Source organism: Rissa tridactyla, chromosome 13 (assembly GCF_028500815.1).
Source record: "Rissa tridactyla isolate bRisTri1 chromosome 13, bRisTri1.patW.cur.20221130, whole genome shotgun sequence".
Classification (NCBI taxonomy): domain Eukaryota; kingdom Metazoa; phylum Chordata; class Aves; order Charadriiformes; family Laridae; genus Rissa; species Rissa tridactyla.
The window spans coordinates 8515255-8538441 of record NC_071478.1 but is presented as its reverse complement, the minus strand read 5'-3'; the positions used below and the strand labels follow the sequence as shown (position 1 = coordinate 8538441).

Genomic DNA, 23187 nt, shown 5'->3' with positions numbered 1-23187 from the left:
GGTTTAAAGAGAACAAAAGAAGAGAGAATGTGAAGGTGAAAGATGTATTTCCCCTTTCCTGTCCAAAGTTACACATCAGCTACAAAGCTGATATTTAGCATCAAGTTAAGAACAAGGGTAGAACAAAACTATCCTGAACTATAGAACAAAAAGAAAGAGAAGACTTCAAAATAGTGCCGTTCCTCAGTTAAAACTCAATAATCATACTCTGTTTCAACATAAATATTCTAATTCTGAGGATGAGAGGGTGAATTAAAAAATGTTTGTTTGATGATAATAATTTCCTTGGTATTTTTTAAATCTTCTGACCGCTCTTCTGATTTTAGATTTCTAAGGGCAGATCATCACCTGTTGTAAATAGGAGCACAGCTATGATAGTTCATTCCTGCCATGGCTTTCTAGCTCATCCAAAGAGTGTCCTGTGGAACCTGACTGCTTTTCAATGACAAGTGTACTACTTGTTCAGTCAGCTTTACAGAGATGAGTAAGAGGTGAAATTCAATGGTCTTGGGATCATTTTTCCCATTCCCACCAAATCATATTTTGTAAATATCTCTTACAAATTATTTGAGGTTTTAACCAGCATTTTTGAGAAACCCAATTCTACACTAAATACGCATGTTGACTGAACCAGCAAACAATGAACATGAACAAGTTACACTTTCTCTTATTTTTCTCCTCCAAACTCTCCAATTATCCACTGCATGTCCACCAAATGATCATCACCATTACTCCAGCTTTTCATGGGAATGCACAGAAAATGCCTCTCTGCACCTTTAACTTCTTTCCAGACACATTATCTTTCAGCAGCCTTTTTTAGTCTTGCATCCAAAACATCAGTCTCCCCTTTTGACGCTTCCTTGTGGATGTCTCACTGACAGTTCAAGTTCATCCTGGCAGAGTTGCTCCATGATCCCTTTCTCTGATGACTGCAGACAACAGCACACTGCTGCCAGCCTCACGAGCCCTTAACCCTAATGCGTTCTTCCATTCCTCATTCTTTTAGAGACTCCTAGATTTTTGCTTTCTGCATAGCATTTTTAAAAATATGTCTAAATATTGTATATTCAAACACTCCCCCTAAAATAATTACATAAAAAAACCCCAACCTTATTCTTCAAATTCTGAATTTCCTACATCTTACAAAGGTCAGTGAAAATTATGAATGATAACCACCAACAACTGAATACTCAGAATCTTGCAAACTCTCACTCAAACTGGATATGAACCCTAAGATCTGGTCACGAAGACAGCACAAGCAAGATAATCTCAAAGGAGAAAATTTAGACGGCTTTCTAAAACACAAACTGCTCAACATTTCTAGCTGAATTTTTATTTCTTTATATAAAAGAAATTAAATTGGAAATTAATTTCCTAGGTATTTTGCATGGTCTAAAGTAGAAATTTTAAAAGGCCTTGAGCTTCTCCTCCTGCGCAGTCAGTGTGACTATACCTTGTGCATTAGTAGTATGTTTAAAAGATGAGAAGGAAACACTGTGATCTCACTGCTGATGAAAAGCAAGGTACTTGTAAAATTAGCAATGAACCATTACACTCAAGTCCCAAAGTTCTGTATTTAAATTTCCTGAACCGCTTGAAAAATTGTGCTTTGGTATTTTGAGAAATTAGACTAATCTCATACAGCCTAAACAAACAGATTAGTTACAATTGTCTTCCTTTGCTAATATTTCAGTAAGTAAAGTGTGGAGGTATTTCCATTGCCCTTATGACGGGAAACCAAAATACAGCCGCTGAATTGTTCCTCCAGTGATTTTTTCTGGCTTCTGATGTAAATACTTTGCCAATGATCTCAACAGGAGAATGCTTAGTTGATGAAACACTCATTATGCTTTAACCTACATCAGAATGTTCAAACTAGGAAAATAAACATTTAGGAACTATAGGCCCGATTGTCTGACAGTTGCAGTTATTTTGCCTAAAAATTACACAGGATATTTTTGCTCGCAGGTACTGGCCACACTCTACTTTTCAAGGAAATATAGCTAATAATATTAGCGCTTGTTTCCTCACTCACAGGACTCCTTTCAAGGCAGCTTGTCCAACCCCAGGCACTCGAAAGTCTCTGCGAAATCAGCAGGAGCTGCCAGTTCCTATTATTGTAGGCTTGATCCAAAGCCCACCAGAGCCCATGGAAAGATCCCAATGACATCAGGGAGCTCTGGCTCACTCCAGTGACAACTTCATCTGACTAAAAATTGTCAGATCAGGAAGAGTGTTAAATGAGTAAAAAGTACCTCTTTCAATATCTTATCTCATCAAAAATTTGTCAGACCAGATACAGTGAGACAAATTCTTTCCCTCGGGTTTTTTTGCAGAGGTTTCACCTAGACTTCCTGCAAGTCTCATGAGATTTTTGTTTCTTCTCTAGTGCAGTGCAGAAATCCCATGTGTAAAACCCTCTGATGTGGTGTGTTACATCCTAGCCAAGAAAAGGCTTGGCAGCACAGAGGAACTAAAAAAAAAATAAATGTATAAAACATATTGCTTTAATTAAATCCATTGACCAGCTTTCCTCTAAAACCACAAACTATTTTAGGCTCCACTTCAGTTTCAGGCAATGGTACAGGGAGTTATAACTGACTCTTCCAATCTGAGGTTTACCGTACGCTCTCACGGTGGGGGTTAATTTGGTCCTTAGCATGACACCATCGGGAGCACACCAAGGCTGTGCGCGGTTACAGTTGCAGCCCATTGCTGGGTCACATCAAAAATCATTACTGGGCGTTATGCATTTCCAAAGACAGCTAGTTGATTAAATTAGATCGATGTTGAAATCCAGGAGAATGATTTTGGAAAGCCTGATTCCACCCTTAGCTATCCCAGAGCAACTGCACTTGGAATGGACTGAACTGAGTTATTTTAGACTTCTGTGTACATGACTTCATGCTAATGCATGCAGTATCACACCAGTCAGAGCTGAATATCAGAGCAAAACTGAGAGGTTACAAAGGAAATGCACAACAAACAACAAAAGAAATAATAAATAAAAGGTGTAACAGATCCCTGACTTCTACTCTTTCCTAATAATATCCTTAATTTTTAATTTCTTACAGTCTGTCCCCTTGTTTGAAAAAATGTTGCATGCTTTCCTGTTTGTTAACTAAGAAGAAATTTAATTTTAAAATAATGAAGGAATTTAATTTTAAAACAGTAAAAGTGCTCACAACTGAGTGCTAATAAGAAAAAATGAGAAGCTGAGCAGCTGTGGTCTGTTCATTTGTGCTCTAATCCACCACAGCGCGTAAGTACGTACTTGGTCTCAATGACTCTGAGGAATCCTGCTGTTTCAGGGCCTTTAAACACTATGGGTCCAATTCTGTCACCTTTTCCCATGATGAGTGATGTCTAATAAGGGACACAAATTGTCACTTTTCAATCAGCAGGCCTACCTGCAGAGTAAGATACTATTCAACATACGAAAATGATGCTAATTCTGCACTGGTACATAAAGGTACGAATAAATACCATCAGGCATCAGAACTAAATCATGCATGATCAGCAGGTATAAGGGAAAGAATATTTTTTTTTATACATTGAATATTCATAAGCAAGTACCAAGTGAAGACAGTGATGGCAATCTCAGCCTGGGACCCAAGTTCCACAGAGTACCATCTGAAGACGCTGGTTACAAAGCTGATGTCCCCACAGCACAGAACTGCTAGCAATATGCCAATGAAAATCATTTAGCTCCATAAAAATGTTGTTTATCTCAAAGACTTGTGAAAAATCACTGGGAGAATAACTACTTGCAGGGAGAATAGAAAGGACTTGCCACTACAGCCCAGCATCTCCCCCCCAACGTATTGCTCAGTGTCTGCAGCACACCCACTGCTCTGTGTACACAGATGCTTTCCACAGAATTTCCTTAATTCTGCCATATCTATGGAAACACACCAAGGCAGCAGATGGTTGATAACAAACAAAGCCTTCTGCCAAAAGTTTAATGTCTTGTTCCAAAAATTCAGGTGCTTTGTCAAGTTTCTTTACTTTGAAGACATGTCCCAGGCCCGCTTTGGCTGAGTTTTGGTTTTCAAATTAATTGCAACATATTTTTTTTTGCAAAGCTGATTTAAGAGGATGCTATAGAGGCTTGGGTGTTGTGGTTTGAGGGGTGGGGAGAGTGATCGTGAAACTTTAAGATGCAGGTAGAAGCCAAAATACCTACGCATCCTTTGACTCAAACCCCAAGAAAAGAGCAGTTTGGGTATGGGAACCCAAATAGGGCTGGGAGGTTCTGTGAATTACTCCCTAGAAAAGTATGTGTGAGTATTTTTTCCCAGTCACACTCCCACCACATCATTCTTTTTTAAGGCTCCGTGATGCCGATATTGCCTGCGAGGCTGTGGCAGGACAAAAGCAGACTGTGTCTGCCTCGTCTCTAGGGAGTGGGAGTTGAAAAGAGCAGTCCCTCTGCCTTCTTCACAGCACAATCCTTTTCCTTGGCAGAGAGAAACTGTGGATGGAAGTAGTCAAAAACTGCTTTTTGAGATGTATTTTCAGGGCTAAACACTAGTTCATGCAACTAGTGGCTAATTTGTTATTTAAAGAGCACAGGCACGCATGCACACACAAAATAGTGTTTAGCCTTGTTATTTCCCTATAGGCACTAGCACATTTTTCAGCTAGCATATTCAATGCCCAGAGAGAATAATTTATCAGCTAGCTTGCTGCTATTTTGGGCAGAGCTGGGTTTAGACTATTTAACAAATTGCTCTACGTGGATCAACCTTGTGAGCTCATTTTTTCTCTTTCTCAAAATATTTTTATCCCTACAAGAATATAACTTGAGCTGCACAAATATTATATATCATAAGTGAGAGCCAGACAGTTAAAACTGTACTTTCATTGGCAAGCAGCTACGCATGCAAATTGTTGAAGGCTGTGCTCGCTCAGGTGAGTGAGCGCTTCACTATCTGGCATGTTTTGATTAATAACATCTTTGGACAGCAGCTGGGAAAGATTTGATTTTACTGGTTGCATCTCATTTCCTCCTTTGCTGCTGAACAATGGCCAGCGAGAAAGTGCTAATGTGAGAAGGAGACATTTGAATATTAGTTTATTATTTTAATTGCTCTCCAATCATCAATATCTACATATCTTTTAATATAAATGCACATACAGAAGCTCCAAGGTACAGGCCAACAAGAAATTAAGTCTGTTGGAACAAAGTCCGGAGCTGTTTCGCCAGCTCTAACCCAGTGACCAACATTTCTTATTTATATGTTTATGCTTTCACTTAGGTAAAAGAAATTCTGCCCTTCCTGCACAGGGACTTTACAGTGTTGTCATTAATAATTTGATTAAAATGCTAACATGAGACGATTTCTGCCACATCAATCTAGCAACTGTTGTCATTGTTTTCTTAATATATGTTTATATAGCTTAGTTTTTCAGAGGCTGTGTCTTGGGTGGAAGATGCTGGACTGGGCTGGGCTGCCTATAAGATGTGCTGATTTCACTGTCCCAGGCAAATGGTAGGATGTCCACTCAGCTGCAGTGTAAAATTGCCTGTGATGGAAAAGGTCAGCCAAGGAGCCACCTTCTGCTTGCCAAATAGTTACAGAGATATGCAATGCTGAACACTGGCGGTTCTGTACGTGTAGCTCTCCTTCCTTCCTTTGTGAGCAGGATTTGTGGGGGTTTTGTGTGTGATGAAATTTGGGGAAGTTTCTTTGTGTGTTCCATGGAAATCCTGGTTTTCTTAGAGAAGTACAAGGTACAGTCAGTGGCTCCTTTTGGTACTCGTCCATGCAAGCAGTCAGGATCTTATTTTACCTGACCCTCCTTAAAGACCACAGCAGGCAGACTCTGGTCTAGATTTGGGCTCATGCCTTTAAAATCTAAGTAAAGCTTTAAAGACAACCTGTTTTCGCTAATCAGTGAGTCTATTCCATGTTCATACTGTAACTTTGACATTATAACCTGCAGCAAAAATTGTAGATAACCTGATCAATTAAAGTATTGGAAACAGTGTTGAAAACAATAATCTCCCATTTAATCCCTGCAAACACCCCTGGGTACTTAAGTAATCAGAGTAAGTAAACTACAAGTCACCGTAATTTAATGTGTGAGCATAATTAAACTGCTGCAGAGCATTTGTGTAGCAGCGTCCGAGCCGTGAACCTGCACTCCCCCTGGAAAGATGACACTCATTACAGCTGGCAGCAGTGTCTGCAGCAGCCACCTGAACCCGGCAAACTCCCCTTAACAGCCCTGCCTCCATCAGCAAACCGCCGTACCTGATGTCGAATTCCAAAACCAGAGGAACAGCACAAATTCCTTGTCATTGTGAGAAGGCAGGTGCAGCTTGTTACCTTCCCCAGAGCTCACCCAAAGGGTGACAGCTCACGCTGTTGTTTTAACCCATTCCTGCCAGCTGCTGACTGCGATGGTCACCTTTAGTGAGGGCACTCAGCTTTACCGGGAACAGTGAGCTCTCTGCAAGCACAACCTTCAAATACCAGTGGGGTGGAATCAGCCTTTCAACTTTTACTGGTGCATATGAAACACAAACCACAGAGTTTGTTCTTTTGGGGGATCTTTCTGAGAATTAAAACTCACAAGATTACTCAATTCTATGCAGTTATTAACAGCCCCAAAAGGGCTGTTTCAGGAGAGTGCTCTCCCGGGATTTGAGGTTGTATTTTTGTCTTGGAAGAGTGAAATGAATGGTGTGAGAATTAACATGCATAAACTAATACACACCCATGTAAAACACAAATATCGGAGGAGGCACAAAAGAATTCTGGACCCTTTGTCTCTGTTGTTTCACAGGCCTGGCCCAATGTCAGGCATCAGCCAGCTCCGCCCTACGGCTGACACAGACGGGCAATATGAAAACAGCAGCAGCCATGGGTTTACCTACCAGAATGACAAACAACGCCGGGGCCACAAAAGCCCAGATTGCTCCATTCTCTAGTGCAAGCCAGCAGCTGCGGGGAAAAATCAGAATGATTTTAGATGAAGCACACGGTCATTTAATTAGTAATGTTCTTAATTAAAAAAGAGACTAGAAGAGAGTGCAAAAAGACTGATGAATTTTAAAAGCAAGGGATCTGATAGAGCATCAATAAGAAGCTTCTTTTCCCCTCGCACGTGGGGAATCTGAGGCAGGATCTCATTTTGATTTGTATCTTGCAGAGCGCCAGTGACAGCTGTCTGCCCCAGCACGCCTTCAAATAGCATTAGGGGCGGAAAGATGGGAAGAAAGGAAAGGTTTTATTTGCTATTTGTTGTTCTTCTATCCTGTATCCCAGGCAGTCATTTCGGGGCTGGGAGCACTGTCATTGTAGCAAGAGACAAATTGAAGCCGTCCCTGCCCTGCCTGGCGGGGGGTGAGGAGGCTGGGAGACACGCTGTCAGCTTCACACCTCTCCCCTACAGCCGTGACGATACAAGCTAGTTCACCGCACACAGAAAACAACCCTTCCTCCAAATCTTTTGCTTGCATTGTGGTAGGATTGAATCCTACAGTGTTTTCTCAGGTAACTTTGCTTTTCTTTTTTCCAAATTAGAAAGGGACTTAGTTTTCAAAATTTTCAATGATACCCATTCTAGATATTCAGATGTAGTTTTCTTCAAAAGATTAAATGTCCTTAATCAGAGATTATTCTCATCTTGTTAGAAATGTTTCAGCCCGCGCTTTGCTCTGTGCGTGGGGTAGGCAGGGAGCTCACCACAGGAGGCCCTGCGCCTCCGCAGCAGAAGGCAAAAACAGGCAAAACATCTCGGGAGCTTTTTGTGCATCATCTCAGCAGCGAAAAGCAAACCTGAGGCTTCTGGGTCTAAGAATATGCCTACACAACAGTTGAGCGTTTTCAGGTTATCTGCCCTACCCCTCAGCAGGATCTTGCAGAACTTCAGCCCTGTTATCAGATCCACGAGTTTCTCTCCCCATCAGATTTTTCATCCTTACTGCACCCGGAGTGAAGACAGTTTCATACTCACTTGCCGCTTTCTCCATAGCTGTCTAGGGACGATGTTGTAGAAATTACACAAATCACCAGTGGGCAGCCTGCAAAAAGGCAAAGCCGGCGGCAGTATTAGTAACAAAAGTATGTCTTCAGTAAACTCTGCAAGTTCAGCTGAATTTCACATGGACAACAGAACAGCTCAGAGTAATTTTAGAGTTAAGCCTAACCCGACATCCTCCTGCAGCTGTGTAATACAACATGTTTTATTCAATGACTTTTCAATAAAGCACTAGTTTAACAGTTAAACTGAGTTAGTGCTAATTTCGTTGAGAACCAGAGTCCTTTTTCATCCTGGTTTTTGTTTATGTAATTTCTGTCTCTTGCTATTCAAGCAGTGATATCCTGTGGAGCAAGAGCAGGCTGATTTTAAACAGTTTTCCCCACGTAAGTGCACCTTATTCAAGAATTCAAAACAACCTGGAAAACACAGCTGAGTTTCTCTCAGGGGTGCGTGATTAGCAGGCGAGAGGACAGACGTGGCGACATGTCGTTACCTGCAGCATCACGAGAGGCAGTTACGAACACACAGAAGCAAATTCAGATCCCACTCTGAGGCACCACCGGAGTTACTCTGACATAAATGTGTAATAGCTCTACAAGATTTCTGCGTTTAAAGTAGACTATGTTTCCAGATGGGTTTTGACAGTTCCAGTGTGCTGCATCCTGGGAGGCGGAGGAGTACTTTACGGGACCACGCGGCAATTACACAAAGGCAGATGATTACGGTCCTGCTGCCAGGGGGCTGCGTGTCTCCGGCCCCCCAGCACCCCGACGTCCTGCTGTCCCACTTCAGCACAGCCCCCCAGGCCAGCAGCTGGAGAGGAAGCGAGGGTTTTCTTGCCAACAGTTATGAATATAGCAAAGCTTCATCCTTTTAAATATTAAATGATTGTCTGCTAATTCCTGTATGATTTAATAAAATGTGAAGGCTTGGGCCTTTATCATCTTATGGAATTTAATAACCAGGTCCCAGACAGAGTATTAGACATGATAGCTTAAAGTTTCAATTTTCTTTTGGATTCTTCAGGTTTTCTGCATGGGGCTTTTACAAAATTCTCTGACAAGCAATTTCTGCTTAATCTTACTAATATCATCCTCACTAAATTCTGTAAAGTTTTCCTGTACTGGCAGAACTATAAATTTTGGAAGAAGCGTTTTCATTCTTTAGTGATTGTGGCTAGAAGCGTCTTGTATTTATAAGTAAGAAAGATACTTGGTAGTTCAGAGGCAGTCGCAGTGTCTACAGGCATTGTTTAGGTCACAGACTTTGAAATCCATTCTGCAGGGTGGAGTTTAATATCCCATGAAATTGATTCTCCTCTCCCAGGCTTGTCCAAATCAGGAATAACCCCTTAAATGCAATATTTGTGTAAGACGTAAGTATAGGCAAGATTTTAGTTTACTATCTCATTTGTCTATTTAAGAAAGGAAAATCCTACACATATTTGAGCAAAGTCAAGAATAATTGTATTCAACACAGCAGTTAAGCACAGACATAAGCCTGTCTGCTGAAACCTGGTCTGCCGTGATATACCTGGACTGCAGGTCCCGCAGGTGTGTTTACACATTCCCAATCACGTCTTTGGTTGCCGAGTAAATGGTGTTTATTGGCACAGTTTGTCTTCTGATGTAGGCTGTCTTCCCACTGCAGGGACTTTGTCACATAAGCAAAAATACCTGTGCCCAACTAACTCTCCTTTATACTTTTAGCTGCCTTTTTTTTCCAAGTCAAATGCTGGATATTCAAAGCATTTAGGATGACTCTTTATCAATTTTAAATGGCAGTGAAGAAGAAAATTAAATACAGGGTTCCTTTTGAAGATAATAAAACTTACGCAGATGAAACATAGAGCAGTCATCTGCATAAAAAGAGCTGTTAAGTCAGTGAGAATAAAATGGTCTACAGCCTATAGTGCAGTGTTTGCCTTTTATTCAAATTAACAAGATATTAAACGGATAATAGCAATGGAGGCAGAATCAAGGTTTTGTTACAGTGAAATTGGAGTATTTTTCCTTTAAGAAACAACCATTCAATAAATTCTATAGAGGTTGAAAAAAAATATATTTAGCCTAAGGGGACTGCAAAATTTGATCTGGGCTGAAGAATTTGTATGGATTATATATTACACACAAAAGTAAGTGTGTTTGCTTAATCTTTTGTCAGTAATGATTACACAGGAGCTGTGAAGTTTAGTCTCCACCCACAACAGGTAACGTTAACGTTGTGCTGGCACCGGTTATCATCTATGAAAGAATTACGGTTATGGTTTTTTACTGTATCTGAATGTTTTCTCAGTTAGCAGGTGCTACAAATATGCTCACCAACCCTAATCCAAATCGCCAAATTTATCATGCAGTAGACCATGCTTTCCAGAGCACAGTATCAGATGAAAATGTAGCACACCTTTCCGGCTGCTGATCTGTGGCGCTGGTGTCATCTGTGTCTCTGCAGCCCTAGAGCAATAGAGCAGCACGTTCAAATGGGGTAAGTCGACCCACACGGAGCCCTGTGCTGCTGCAGCTCAACCTCTCCAGGTCCCCAAGCCAGCTAATTTAAAGCTACCTCCCAAACTCGGCATCAAAATACAGCCTGCAGAGCAGGCGTAAACTCGTAATACCTGGCACAGGAAGCCCAATAACACAGTCCTTGCTCAGAGAAAATTCTCCCTGAATTCAACCCAAATACAGTCGCTAGGGTGAAGTCTAAAATGAATGTCAGCTAGGCCCTCTTCTTCAGCATTAAACTTCATATCTAATCCACTTGCTTTATGTTTCTGAGGCACTAATGATAAATAAAATGGGAAATGCCTGTAAATCTGTGTGCTGTATTTTGAAAGCTTCTGTGTCTTCTATACATAGCAAAAAAACCCCAGACAGGCTATAGAAACTCTGCAGCAGACAATTTGAAGCAATTTTAGGACATTAATTCTAAAATCTCAATTCTATTGAGAAAGATGAAGCATTAGACACAAATGAAAATATTTCCTTCTGACACTGAAAAGGTCTACTTTTCTTGATGGGGAAAAGTCCATTCTCCCATTTATTTAGTAGAAGTTAATTTTCTAATATTTTCTTTTTCTTCGGTTATGTTACATCATATCTATGCAGAAGTCTGGGACTACATCAAGCAACAGCAAATAAAGAAATTTAGGTCTTTTGACAGCTTAGAACAAAATCTTCATTCTAAGGCAGCCTATAAAGGAAAGGAAATTGTCTGAAATAGGAAAACGTGTTAAGGCCTAAGTGCCACAGCAAAATCTCCAGTATCACAAACTATCATCAGCGTCCTACAAATAGGTGGGTGGGAAAAGTTTTGCTGCAATAATCTGTGTGTTATGCTGAACCACCAAGGCAACAAAGTATTTTTTTTCCTCCCCCAGTCAATCCCAAGGTGGTTTCAAAGGTAGGATATTATCACCTCCCTCAAATTGCTCGTCTTTTGAATTCCTGGCAACTGCAGTCTTTGAGGTAATTTTAGCACCCTTGGGACTAAAGATAATACACAGGAGCTTCAATCAACTCTGCACATTTGGTATCCTGTCTCTCTGATTACTGTTGAATTCATTTTACAGGAGTAATATCTCTCAGAAAACTCAGTAGATGTAAGGAGACCAGGGATAGTGTAGAGTTCCTTGTCCCTGTCTCCTCTCATTGCCTCAAGTTTCGATTTGTCATTAATTTAGACTTTGCAAACTTTTACACATGTACCTAGCCCAGTATTTCTGCTTAAATGAGAATGACGAGTCTGGGTTTTTAAATTCAGGGCTGAGGTTTGTCATTATTGCAGGAACTACGAGTTTGCAAAAGTCAAATGAATTCACACTTCAATTAAAAGCAAAGAATGAAGAAATGAATTATCTGTTTTGACAAACATGAGATGAAACATCCTTGTCTTCCACTTCTTTCAATCATCTTTGGCCAGTATAATAGTTAGCTAAGCAAAAGTGTAAAAAAATGGCCATTTTTATTAGATACTGGAAAGTACGTGTGTATTGTGGTCTCAGGATGGCACAAGAATGCTCGACTTCCTTTTGACAGTTGCATTCAATGCAAATTTACCCTCATTTTAAGAGCCAATCAAAATAATTTCAGGACAAAACCTTTTTAGCCTTTTTCCCCAGACTTGCAAGACTTCTGTTTAGATGTGGGAATTTTATAGAATATATATAACTTCTCTCTGGTGTACTTTCATCAAGTTCATGAAGGAACAACCCAAACGCTACCCTGTAGGACACGAGCAGACACTGCTGCTGAAGGCAGTACTGATGCTCGATCTCTAATTAAATATTTCTATTCATATTCAGTGCCAATATGCCAACAAAAGAGAAAGCTGGGAACTGACAGAGCCGGGTGTCCTTTTAAGCATTTAAGTAGTGAACACTGCGATGTGGATTTTCTCTTCAAAAACATCATTCTTCAGCAACATCTATTACCAGCTGAATGAGCATTAGAGTTACACACCAGGCAGTGAGTTGCGACGCTGTTGACTGAATGAAGGTTGCCCTGATCCTTATCGAGAGATAAACAATTTGGAATGCAGTTGCATAGTTAAATTGCTTCAGGGATGTTTAGACACATTTGCAGCAATGACGTGATGTCAGATATGATTAAGGATATGCAACATTTAATTCAAATGTAAATACTTTGAGCTATACAGAAAAAATAAAGAAGTACGAATTACTTTCCCAGCAACTTGGGAGATTTACTGGATTTCAGAATATATTTTTTTTCCATCTCATTGTAGGAATAATAATTGTAATGTGGTTTCCAAAATCAAACTATTTGTCAAAAAAGGGTTTTTGAAAGGTTTACACAGAGAAATGTGTTACTGTTATATGAATAATGTCTTCCACTATCTATCTCCAACAGCACTTTGCGGCATTGAAGAAACAGAGCTTGCCACTGGGTTTCTTACACAATTCTTGACAAGAGGAACATTGCTAGAAGAACTGATATAGAAACTTCTAATGCTGGTGCCTCCTGTATTTTGCTATATACATCTATTTTGATGATAAATGCCTACTCTTGGGCCTGAAGGATTATCCTCCAAAGCTCAAAATACCACTGAAGAGACTTTTTAGTGACCACATTTAACATCCCATCAGGTTATGTACCAATAGGTTATGTACTCATTGTGCTAATTACTACTAATTGAGTGATAGCAATCATATTGCAACAAAATGAGGCAGAATGCAACATTTAGTACTAGTCATATCACAGTCACGTGCCATGTTTATCCTTGTGTCTTCTAAATCACTTTGGAGATCACTGCCATTTTACAATAAATAAACCTTACTCAAAATGCCAGAAAAAAAGGGTAAAGGTGCATTGCGGCACATATAAATCATTAATTTGTTTTCATAAGTTAATTAATGATTGATTGTAAATTGAGTTAATCAACACATCTGCTAGCAAATACCCCAGTGAATTAAAAGCCAGTTCTTAATTATTTTATTAACTGTTGTGGCTTTTTACATAATATTTCTGAAGGAGAAAGTTCTCAGGGGTTTATGAGAACATTTTCTTTGGTTTGATGCGCTTGGATTTGTATTCCATGAGCTCCGGATTAAATAAATACACAAGAAACCTCTCCAACATCAGCAGGTTTCTCTACATTTAGCACTGAATCTGGAAGAATCTATAAATCTTCCATGTCTTCAACTCTCAGCCTGTCTAGGTTCCCTTACTTTTGGGACTATGTGGAAAAAGATTAATTACTCCACTTGAGTTATGAGCCTGTTTTGAGTAGTGGTTCTTGGTGGGGTGGGGGGGTCTGCGTGTGTGTGTGTCTGTAAATCTTCTACACAGCTTTCAAACATCTTCAGAAACTGAAGCTTTAAGGTTCATAGTGTTGGCATGCAGGCCCTCCCTTAAGAGAAAAAAAATATTTTAAACATGCAGGATAAGGACACATGTATGTGTTACTTTTAAACCTGTCACAGAGAAAAAATGAGGGCAAAGAAAAAATATAACCGAACTGCAGTTCGTCCCCTCAATGTAGCAGATATCGTGTTCACCAGAGGACTGTATCAGATGGCCTTTAGACAGAACTGCTAAGGAGAATTCAAAACGAGTAAGAAATGATGTACAGAATAAAAAGGCCGTAAAATAAAAAAGGACAAGTAGGCGGCTGTTGAAATACATATATATAAGTGAACAGCATTACTATCACCCAGCTATGTGGTGCAATAGGTATCGAATATTCCAATTATGACTGCAGACGGTCTGTATTATTGTTATAATTGGTTTTCATTCACCTTCCAAATGAATTTGTGGGGGGAAAGATAATGCATGTTTTAACATATTTTGAAATTAGTCTGGAATTACATAGGTATTCCTTTGCTATCTTTTTACATCTCTTCTTTTGACTCAATGGATGAGGTTTCTAAATGTGGAGGTTTGTCAAGCATCGTTGCGGTACTTCCAGGACACAGAAAGCAAGGTAGTTTTCATCTGCTGTGAAGGGTCTGGAACAAAATATTCGGTTTCGATTCCTCAATAGGCACACAGATTATGCATTCGTTAGTGCCTTTAAAAACCTGTGAATTGTTATCTGTGAGATTAACATGTCATGGGACTACTTTTCTATTCTTAATATTGAGGTTTTGTGCAACCTTTTGCATCTAAAGATTTCAAGGCACAAAACATCAACTAATGAAGTCTTGTGATACTCCTGTACTACTGTGCCAAATTTTTTATGTATGGATTGCAGAATACGGATAGAATAATCCAGTGTTGTGAGTTAGAACCAAAAAAAGAACATACCTGTGCAGTGACACCTCCCTCCGACACTCCTGCTATTGATTTGGTAATTAAGGATCTGATCTGGCCTAGTGAGGTCATGGAATTCACTGCAGTGGAATTAAATTTAATGGACTATACATTTTAAAGTATGATTACAGTCAGAAAAATTATGCATTTTCTTATCCAACAGACCTACTCTCAGTAAGGCAAACTATGATCATAAGATGACAATTTTACATATGCTTCTGAATATAATCTTGTCCTACAGTGAGGAGACTTAAAGCAAGCAGCTACTAAATGCTTACCCCATCCAATTCCATAATAAAATAAGTGCTTGCTCTCTTCTGACCCAAATACTTTGATCACCATACTGTAAAGATGAAATCCTTCCACCAGCATCCATGCAAAAGCACTCAGGAAGAAAAAATGAAGTAGAATAGCCAAGATCTTGCAAGGCACCTAAATTAAGAACAAAAATTAATACATTACTTCTTCGTGATGCAGTCATATTGGTTTTCCAATTTCTTTTTTATTTCTGAATACATTTACACGCTAAATGCTAAATTGCTGGAGTAAATTAGTCTTAAAAGCAAAGCATTAGAGAATTTAATTTTTCAACAGCATTTTCAGGTATCTTCAAAGTAACAAATCCTCTTACCTTTTAATAAAAAAAATATTCCCAAACATGATGTGGAAATCCAAAGTGATTATTTCTTTATAATAGTAGGAACAATACTCCTACTAAAGTCTACAAAACATTTAAGAATTCAAAACTGAAGGGTTGACATCCTGTTGCTGAGCCTGTAGGAAATACAGGAGAGTCAAAGAAGTGGGGGTACAGGCATTGTCCCGTACTCCCTGCTCCATGACGGTAGAAAAACCAGCATAGTTCATGCCTCATTTTCTATGATGAACTGGTAGAAAGTCAGTGGATCAGTTAAGCTCGAGTGAAACATGGAAATTTTAAAATAAGGTGCAATGTGAAACCTGCTCTTGATTTACACTCCGCCATGTGGCTTTTCTACTTTGCTGCTCTTCATATCAAAAGTAGGGCAATGCACAAATTAAACCACATTGTATTCCAGTGTCTGTCTGTCCTGATTAGAAATCCTGTAAAAGTCTCACATGCTCCTCCATCAGCAGTACTAATATAGACACTGCAAAAAATTATAGCAAGCTATCATTGGCTCTTGAGTCCTAATGCTCTACGGTGGGCAACTAGTTTGCCAGCCTGTTTGAATTCTCAATTGCCCATAGTCTGACGTAACAGCTGTATATGAAGTCATATTTGACAAGAACACGTGTAGAGATTAAGGCAAAGAACCAAAAGTCTTCTCTGTAGGGTGTTTACAGACAACATGAATACTCCTTGATAGGCCTTTATTCACTGCGTGCTATCAAGATTCTGGAAATAGGAGCTAATACGAAATTCAAAGCAACAGAAAAATACCACCTAGAAAGTGAGCCCACCTGCTGTAAACTGGACTATCTGTTTCAATTTAAACTATAACATGTTTTGAAGTGAAACAAATGCTGCCCCAAAAGAGAGGAATGTCATGACTAAGGCAATGCAGCAAGAAGTGAAAACACCCTCTTGAGTCCTGTCTACACCTGCCTCGGTGCTTATGGCCCACTGTGGGCTACAGGAAATGCAGACTGGGTTTAAGACCTGGCTTTTCCTTAAATTGCTCCTCAAAAAGGTCTTTACATTTTTCTCTAAGTCTCCTGTTAGCCTACCTTATGAAAACAAGAAAACATAATCCTTTCTTCTTCCCCACTCCTCACGTATTCACACAGCACATTCTCCTTTCACCACTAATTGCTTTTCGAGGATGTCTCACCACAAGTGGTTTCGCTCATCACACAGTAATTGAACAGATGTGGCTGCCAATGATCTTACCACAAGATAACCTTGTTTGGTTTGCTTTCAGCTAAGGCACATTTTAAACACGGTCTTGGACCGAGTCCCAGCTATATCTCTGCTTTGCATCTTGTAGCATACTGATGATGGTCATTCTGCTCCGTAGTTGAAGCATCCCTTCTGTGACACCTACAGAATTTCAGAGGGGTTGCTTGCATGCAGTCCATGTAAATGAGAAGATCTGGTTTTTTTCTTCTTCAAGTTTCCCTTCCTCGCCTGCCGAGTCACAGTAAGGTGTCCGGGCAGGTGGAGCCTGTGTGCTGAGGAAGCATCACCAGTAGGAACCAGTTTGCTGCCGCAGTGGTCTGCAGATGGTAATCATTAGTTCCCTTTGTTGCATTAGCTTAGTGGCCCTGTGCTGGCATTTTGCTCTTTTTGTTGATGGTTCGGGATTTTGTACACTAATGAAAATTAAAATGTTGGGACTGGATAGTATAATGAAAATTGAAGCTTTCCTGTACCTTCTCACTCGTACTCACCCAGTTCTGTGCTAGTGCAAGGACATTCTAATGCAAATTCACCATGACTAGATGTATTAAAGAGCAATAACTTTAGTTTTAAATCAAGTAAGTGAGATCTGTAAGTGTTTTAGTATTTCGCAATGTTTGGTGACATATCACTAAACCAGATTTGCTTATTGACAAAAACTGTAAAAACCCTTCCAGTTAATTTTATCGTAAGGCTATGAAATCCATTTTTATGCCTTTTGATTTCCACCAGATTAGTCCACAAAAATATAAACGCAACATAAAGCTGACTTACAAGCTAGTTCTGTCAAACGGATACTTTCCAATTTTTGAGTAGCCAAACAATATGAATCACAAAACAACAGAAAAATGAGACATAGTGAAGTAGCAGGAGGCTGGTCTGTACAGAATTTTGTACAATACCGAGTTGCAGATTTTTACATAAAATGCATAGCAAAGTTGCTATTCATTCTGCATTTCTGACTTAATTATTACTTTGAAGATACTCTTAAATGACAGAATTGCCTTCCTGAAATAGGCATTGAAAAGCTGACTTTACATGTTAAAAACAAGCAGGCTTCCCTTGCTGTATCACGTGATGCACACGACTTTCCGTAGAATACCTGTAACAAGACAGGTCTCATTACTGTTACTCCTACAGCTGACTAATTGTGAGTCTGTGGAAACAGAAAAATCAGTCCAGCCAGTAGCAAGGCCTATCGTGTTATAGTGATCGAGAAAGTAAAGCAGACTCTCAGAAAATAAGAGCCATTTGTTAACTGAGGACAGTCTTAAAACAGATCATAAATTTGCATACATTTTCTAAATTCAACTTGTAATAGTGTTTTCAAGTGGCAATCTTACCACATAATGTAGAACCCTCTGAAAATGTCTTTCCCTGCAATCTATACGCTGCTTTGATACACAGTCTTGAGTTTCTGCAGGTACATATATCATAAACAAAAGTAGCTGGTACCATCTCTCTATTTGGAAGTGTTTCAAGCAATGCCATACACGAGTACTGAGTGAGAACCGGCTCAATACACTGAGTAACTGCAAATAGACACATTAAATTTTCCAGCTGTACGGGAAAAAAACCACTGTACTTCAATTTTCATTTTCGTATGTCTAATTAATATTTAGTTTTCTCCCACAAACATGCTCAGGTCTTTGGAAGGCTTTAGTAGCCTAAAGAAATGTTGATGTTCATTATTTTTAAACCGACACTGCTGTTTGGGATTCTGTTAAGAACAATGGTGCTCTCTAGTCTACAGCAGAGAGTAACTAAGAGCAAACCTCTCTGAAAAAACAAATGTATCTATTGCTGAAAGTCTAAGGGAAGTCATTAGACCAGCATGCAGAAAGCAAAGGTATCTTCGGGACTTGGCAGTATAGGAAGAAAATGCTGTGTGCAAAGATATTTTCTTTCTCTAGAGGAAAGATATCCTGGTTTCAGGAATAATTGCCTTCTGGAATATGCCACGATCATTTAGGGCTACTGTTTTAGCACTAGTGATGTTAGGTATCAAGGACCAGCTTTTAAAAATATAAATAATTAAAATATGTTCTTGGATGTATTAGAAGATCAAAGTCCTATTCATGGAAATAGTTTTGCGATTAAAAATACTCTTACTCTACAAAAGGGAAATGGCTGTAGTATAAATTTTAAGTGATTAAATAATACATCTGAAATTATCAGGGAAATACTGTGTACCGTATCTGGAATCAAAAACGAAATATCCCTAGAGACGGAGTGGGAAGAGGATGGAGCCTAAAGGCAGTCGTGCAAGAAGGTGATGTTTCTACGGTGCCGTTCCCCATCGCACTGTATTTCCTCGAGCAAACTGGTACCACTTGTCCTCTCCAGCAAGGGCACTTACAAACTGTTAAGCACTGGATACACCCATTTCTGGCAGAAGCAGAAGATTAAGAAATTTACATCTTCTAGTGTAAATACTGCCTCCCTCTTTTTGTAAACTACCATTTAGCAGTTCAATTAAAGCAGCAATTAAAGGTATTAAAACTGACGTCAAAGCTAGTGAGAGCAGAGCATGCAGAAGGTAAGGACATGAGACTAATAAAAAGATGAATCACAACACCCCTGATCCCAAGAGGTTCAAACAATAAAAATAAAAGTGTAGCAGATGGTATGTACATCATGCTTTTCAACTTTAAGATCTTTACAGTATTGTGCCCTATAATTACTGCTGTTACAGAGGAGAGAGGGCTGAAATGTGAAAGTGTTTCACTCCAGAAAGCCTGTGGTGTAAAACAGGTCTTGCTTTCTGTGTGCTATTGTTTCAATTTAGCTAAAGTAAGTTTTGAACAGGTTTAAGAGACATGAAAATATACACCTATTAAACAGCAATTTAAATCTATATGAGTGTTTCAGCAGCTCAGCTACATCTGCTTAACTAAACAAGCAAGACGTCTGTGTGTGGACAAAGCACATTGCAAAGGTGGGTGGACACTGGGACAGGTCTCTGGAGAACACAGGCTCTACCTACATCCAACTAAAACCAGGAAATACAACTAGGATTTCATATTTTTTTAAAAGACTGGAGGTGATGCTGGCCTTGATAAGGTGTAAAGAGGCTTTTACGTGTTCTCTGAAGTGACTCAGTTGCATTGTCTGAAAATCTGGAATGGATGAAAAAGGAAAAACTGTGAGAATAAGACACCCTGTTACGCTGAGTGAACCTTTTATTGCCCTGAAGCCTATGTCCTTTCAGCAGTGTTTTAGCTCTATACTCACTCAGAGAGGATTATTTTAATGCCTGGTTTCCATTGTCTTCAGTTTCAAGTTATGTCTTTTGCTGCTCTCCACCGTCTCCATTGCATTTCCCTTCTACACCATTCCCTACATTTTCTCCCTTGCACATTATTTTACTCCTTCAGGACCTACCTGAATGTTAAATGGCAAGAGAGTATGAACTTAGTTTTACGAAGTGCCTTCGCATCCTCAGGTAATAATAGCCTATGTAAAACCAGACATTATTTTTATTTATAAATTTAACAGAAGTCCAAGGGATCTCATTTGAGCTGAATATAAATTTAAGTAGCTGTTGCATTGGCCAAATAAAGAGTGTGCAAACCTCATATTTACTTGTACTGAGAATAAAAAGATTAATAGAAACTGTTCACTGCTCGTCAAAAGTAATATGGAGCAACAGCTGGACACCAAGGTAGCCAAGTTTTGACCATTACAAAACCAGAGCACATTGGAAGACTGTCATAAAATCAGGTTTTGTTTCTGCTTTTTGCAGGTGGGACTTTCCATCAACAGACCTTATGTTACTTTAAATGGCATTTTTTAAACACAACAGTGGAAACAAATTGGTTTTACTGGTATGTGATACTGTTAACTTGGCATGTTCATCTTAATGTATCCCGGACATTTTAGATGCCAGTTTTAATGGTTTAGATCCTGGTAGTCTGCATAAGGAATTCCCAACTCCAGTAGCAGATCCATAAAATCAAACTGTAATTTCAAGGTCCGATCTATGTGATCAGGCAGAAAAAGCCTATGCCTGCATAGAGCTTAAGTACCACATAAGCGATATGAAGAGGTTTGTCATTTACTTAAGTGTTTGCCTTAGGTGCCCAGAGAAGTATATACATGTTTTACTGTACTGAGGATCTTGGATTAAATTGTTACACCGCAATACTCGGAGGTAATGCTTTCTGCCACCTCTGGCTAATAAGGAATACTTGCTATATCTTTCTCATTGATTATTACTCAGGTCAAATAAACATGAATGACACTTAAAAATCATCTAAGTTTCCAGAATAGAGATCATGATCAATAAATCTGCTGTTCAGAAAAACAGTGTATTCTACCACACAAATAAAACTTTATGAGCAAAAACCAAAGACCACCTGTTCTGCCCTCCAAGAAAGCAGAAGAAATTGCCACAGCTCCATCAGGAAGCTCATTACCTTCCAAGAAGTATAAAATTACTTTTTAATGCGGGAAAAAAAAGGCAAACTGTACTATAGCAGAGAACAAACAATTAAAAAAAACCACCACCCCCCTCCAAAAAAAGACCCAACCCAAAACCCTAACAGAAATACAAATACCTTACCTAAATACAAAATTCATACCATTTTCTCCAATAGAGAATTCCTACCGTTTCCAATACAGAGAATGGATGAGAGAAAGCATTAGCCACGTCAGGCCCAAGGCAGCCATGCCATTTGGACACACAAATGTACTCCAGTAGCAGGGCGATTTTTCCCATTTGATGGGTGCATACCTCTCTCAGTTTTGCAAACGTCCAGACACGGCCGGATACTATGATAACACTATTTGAATGCACCAAAGGCTTTATGCAGTGTCGTAGGAAGTAATTTTTGGCTAAGGCATGGTAAAAATAGGAGATCTCACAGTCAAGACCCTTGCATGTGGCATTCATTCCATGGAGGTGCCTCGCAAAAACCACAATCACTCTTTTTAGTGCTTACCGTCCCAGGGCTGAACTGAAAGCTGGTGACAAGCAGGATCTGAGCCACCAAGACAGCAAAGGACAGATTGGCATGGATATGATAGCGCTGGTTGCGGATGGTGCTGACAGACCTGGCAGAAGATAGAAAGACACATGAATAAAACAGCGTTCCAAGAAGCATGAACGTATATATAATTTATCAGCAAGCATTTTGATTGGCTTTTGGTCATTCATTTTGATGGGGTTATCATGATATCTTTTGAGCACTCCTTCCACCAGGACGGAGAGGTACCTTACTGGTTTCTTTTGTATTCTGCTGCCGTCCTGAAGGTAGCAGAAAGACTGATTTGCACATTAACTAGCTCTGCTGATGACTTGTGATAGAATATTAACAAAGGGCCTGATCCTGAATGGTGCTGCGCTGTCAAGGCAGTCAGATCTGCACCTCACAGAAAGCATACTGCACCTTGCACCATCTAGCTCACACTGTGCCACAAAGTTTCTGGTTTTATTTTGTTGGTATTTGCCTGCATTAGAATTGAGGGAACATGAATAGACATTGGTTAGGAATTTTTTATTATTATCAGCTTTTGAGCACAGGAACTATAGCTATTTATATGGATGGGCAGTGCCTATCTTGACAGAGACCTGACCTTGATTACAACATCATTTGAACATATCTCTCTTGGCTTCGCAAAAACCATCTGGAAATCTGACAAGAACATGCTTTCCTGGGAGTCTTCTGACCTCGTGTTTCTGTCCGCATCCAGAAATAGGAAGTAGAAAACAAAAACATTTATCTGAACATTTCAGGCCTTTCGCATAATTGTATTCTTCTCTTTAAAAAAAAAGAACAGTACTAATGATAACAGGATTTCTATTTCAATCCATGCTGCCTGCCAGCCCCTACGGTCAGCTTTAATCGTTTCAGGAGACCTGGACTGTTTGGCTATGAGAATGGCAGTGCTTCCGCCACACAACAGGACACACTCCCATCTTTTTGTTTATCACACTGGATGGTGATGACTTTTGGTGACACATCGTGCGTGTCCCCTGCAGCAGGGTGACACGGGCTGGGCAATGCAGACGACAGCTTGTTGTCAGCCCTGCTCCTCCAGCACTGTTGTAGCCAGGGCTCCATTAGAAGGGAGCAAAGCGGAAGATGACAAGAAGTATCGATGTCCTAAAAGTAATTCGAAGAGACGGGTTGCGCTGCCTGGTGCCAACGACTTTCTAATAAGGAACTTCATGTAGTCGCAAACTGGAACATCGTTACCCAGAAGGCAATCAGGACTGCCCTCCTGGGAAGCGGCCGTTGTTGCCAGTACGTGGAGTATCAAAGAACTTGCCAGATTCCTCTCCACTTACCTCATGGTCATCTAACACTACATTGCAAAATTTCACTTCAGTTGTTTAATGAGGCCTGGCTCTCCAGTGAAAACCTAATAAAATTATTTTTAATTGGCAGTTTGAATGATCCTGTATGTAGGTGGGGTGCTTAACCGTGTGACAGTCAGCTGGGTCCAAGCTCTCTTTAGAAGTCTTCTGTTTGCCTCCAGTTCCTTGAGGAGTTTTCAGCCCCGCTGTAGCAATACCAGCTCCTTTTGCTCCTTTTT

General features: G+C 39.8%; 1 protein-coding gene across 2 annotated transcripts in view; it reads right to left on the bottom strand.

Annotated features, from left to right (window-relative positions):
- ADGRD1 (adhesion G protein-coupled receptor D1) overlaps nucleotides 1-23187 on the bottom strand; it is a 170326-nt gene that overhangs the window by 29772 nt on the left and 117367 nt on the right. For both annotated transcript variants that reach the window (XM_054219356.1, XM_054219357.1), the window contains 4 exons: nucleotides 21591-21702; nucleotides 15044-15197; nucleotides 7969-8035; nucleotides 6887-6953 (listed from right to left, as the gene is read on the bottom strand). In XM_054219356.1, coding sequence (XP_054075331.1) covers nucleotides 6887-6953; nucleotides 7969-8035; nucleotides 15044-15197; nucleotides 21591-21702 — 400 coding nt within the window. The remainder of the gene's footprint in view (nucleotides 1-6886; nucleotides 6954-7968; nucleotides 8036-15043; nucleotides 15198-21590; nucleotides 21703-23187) is intronic.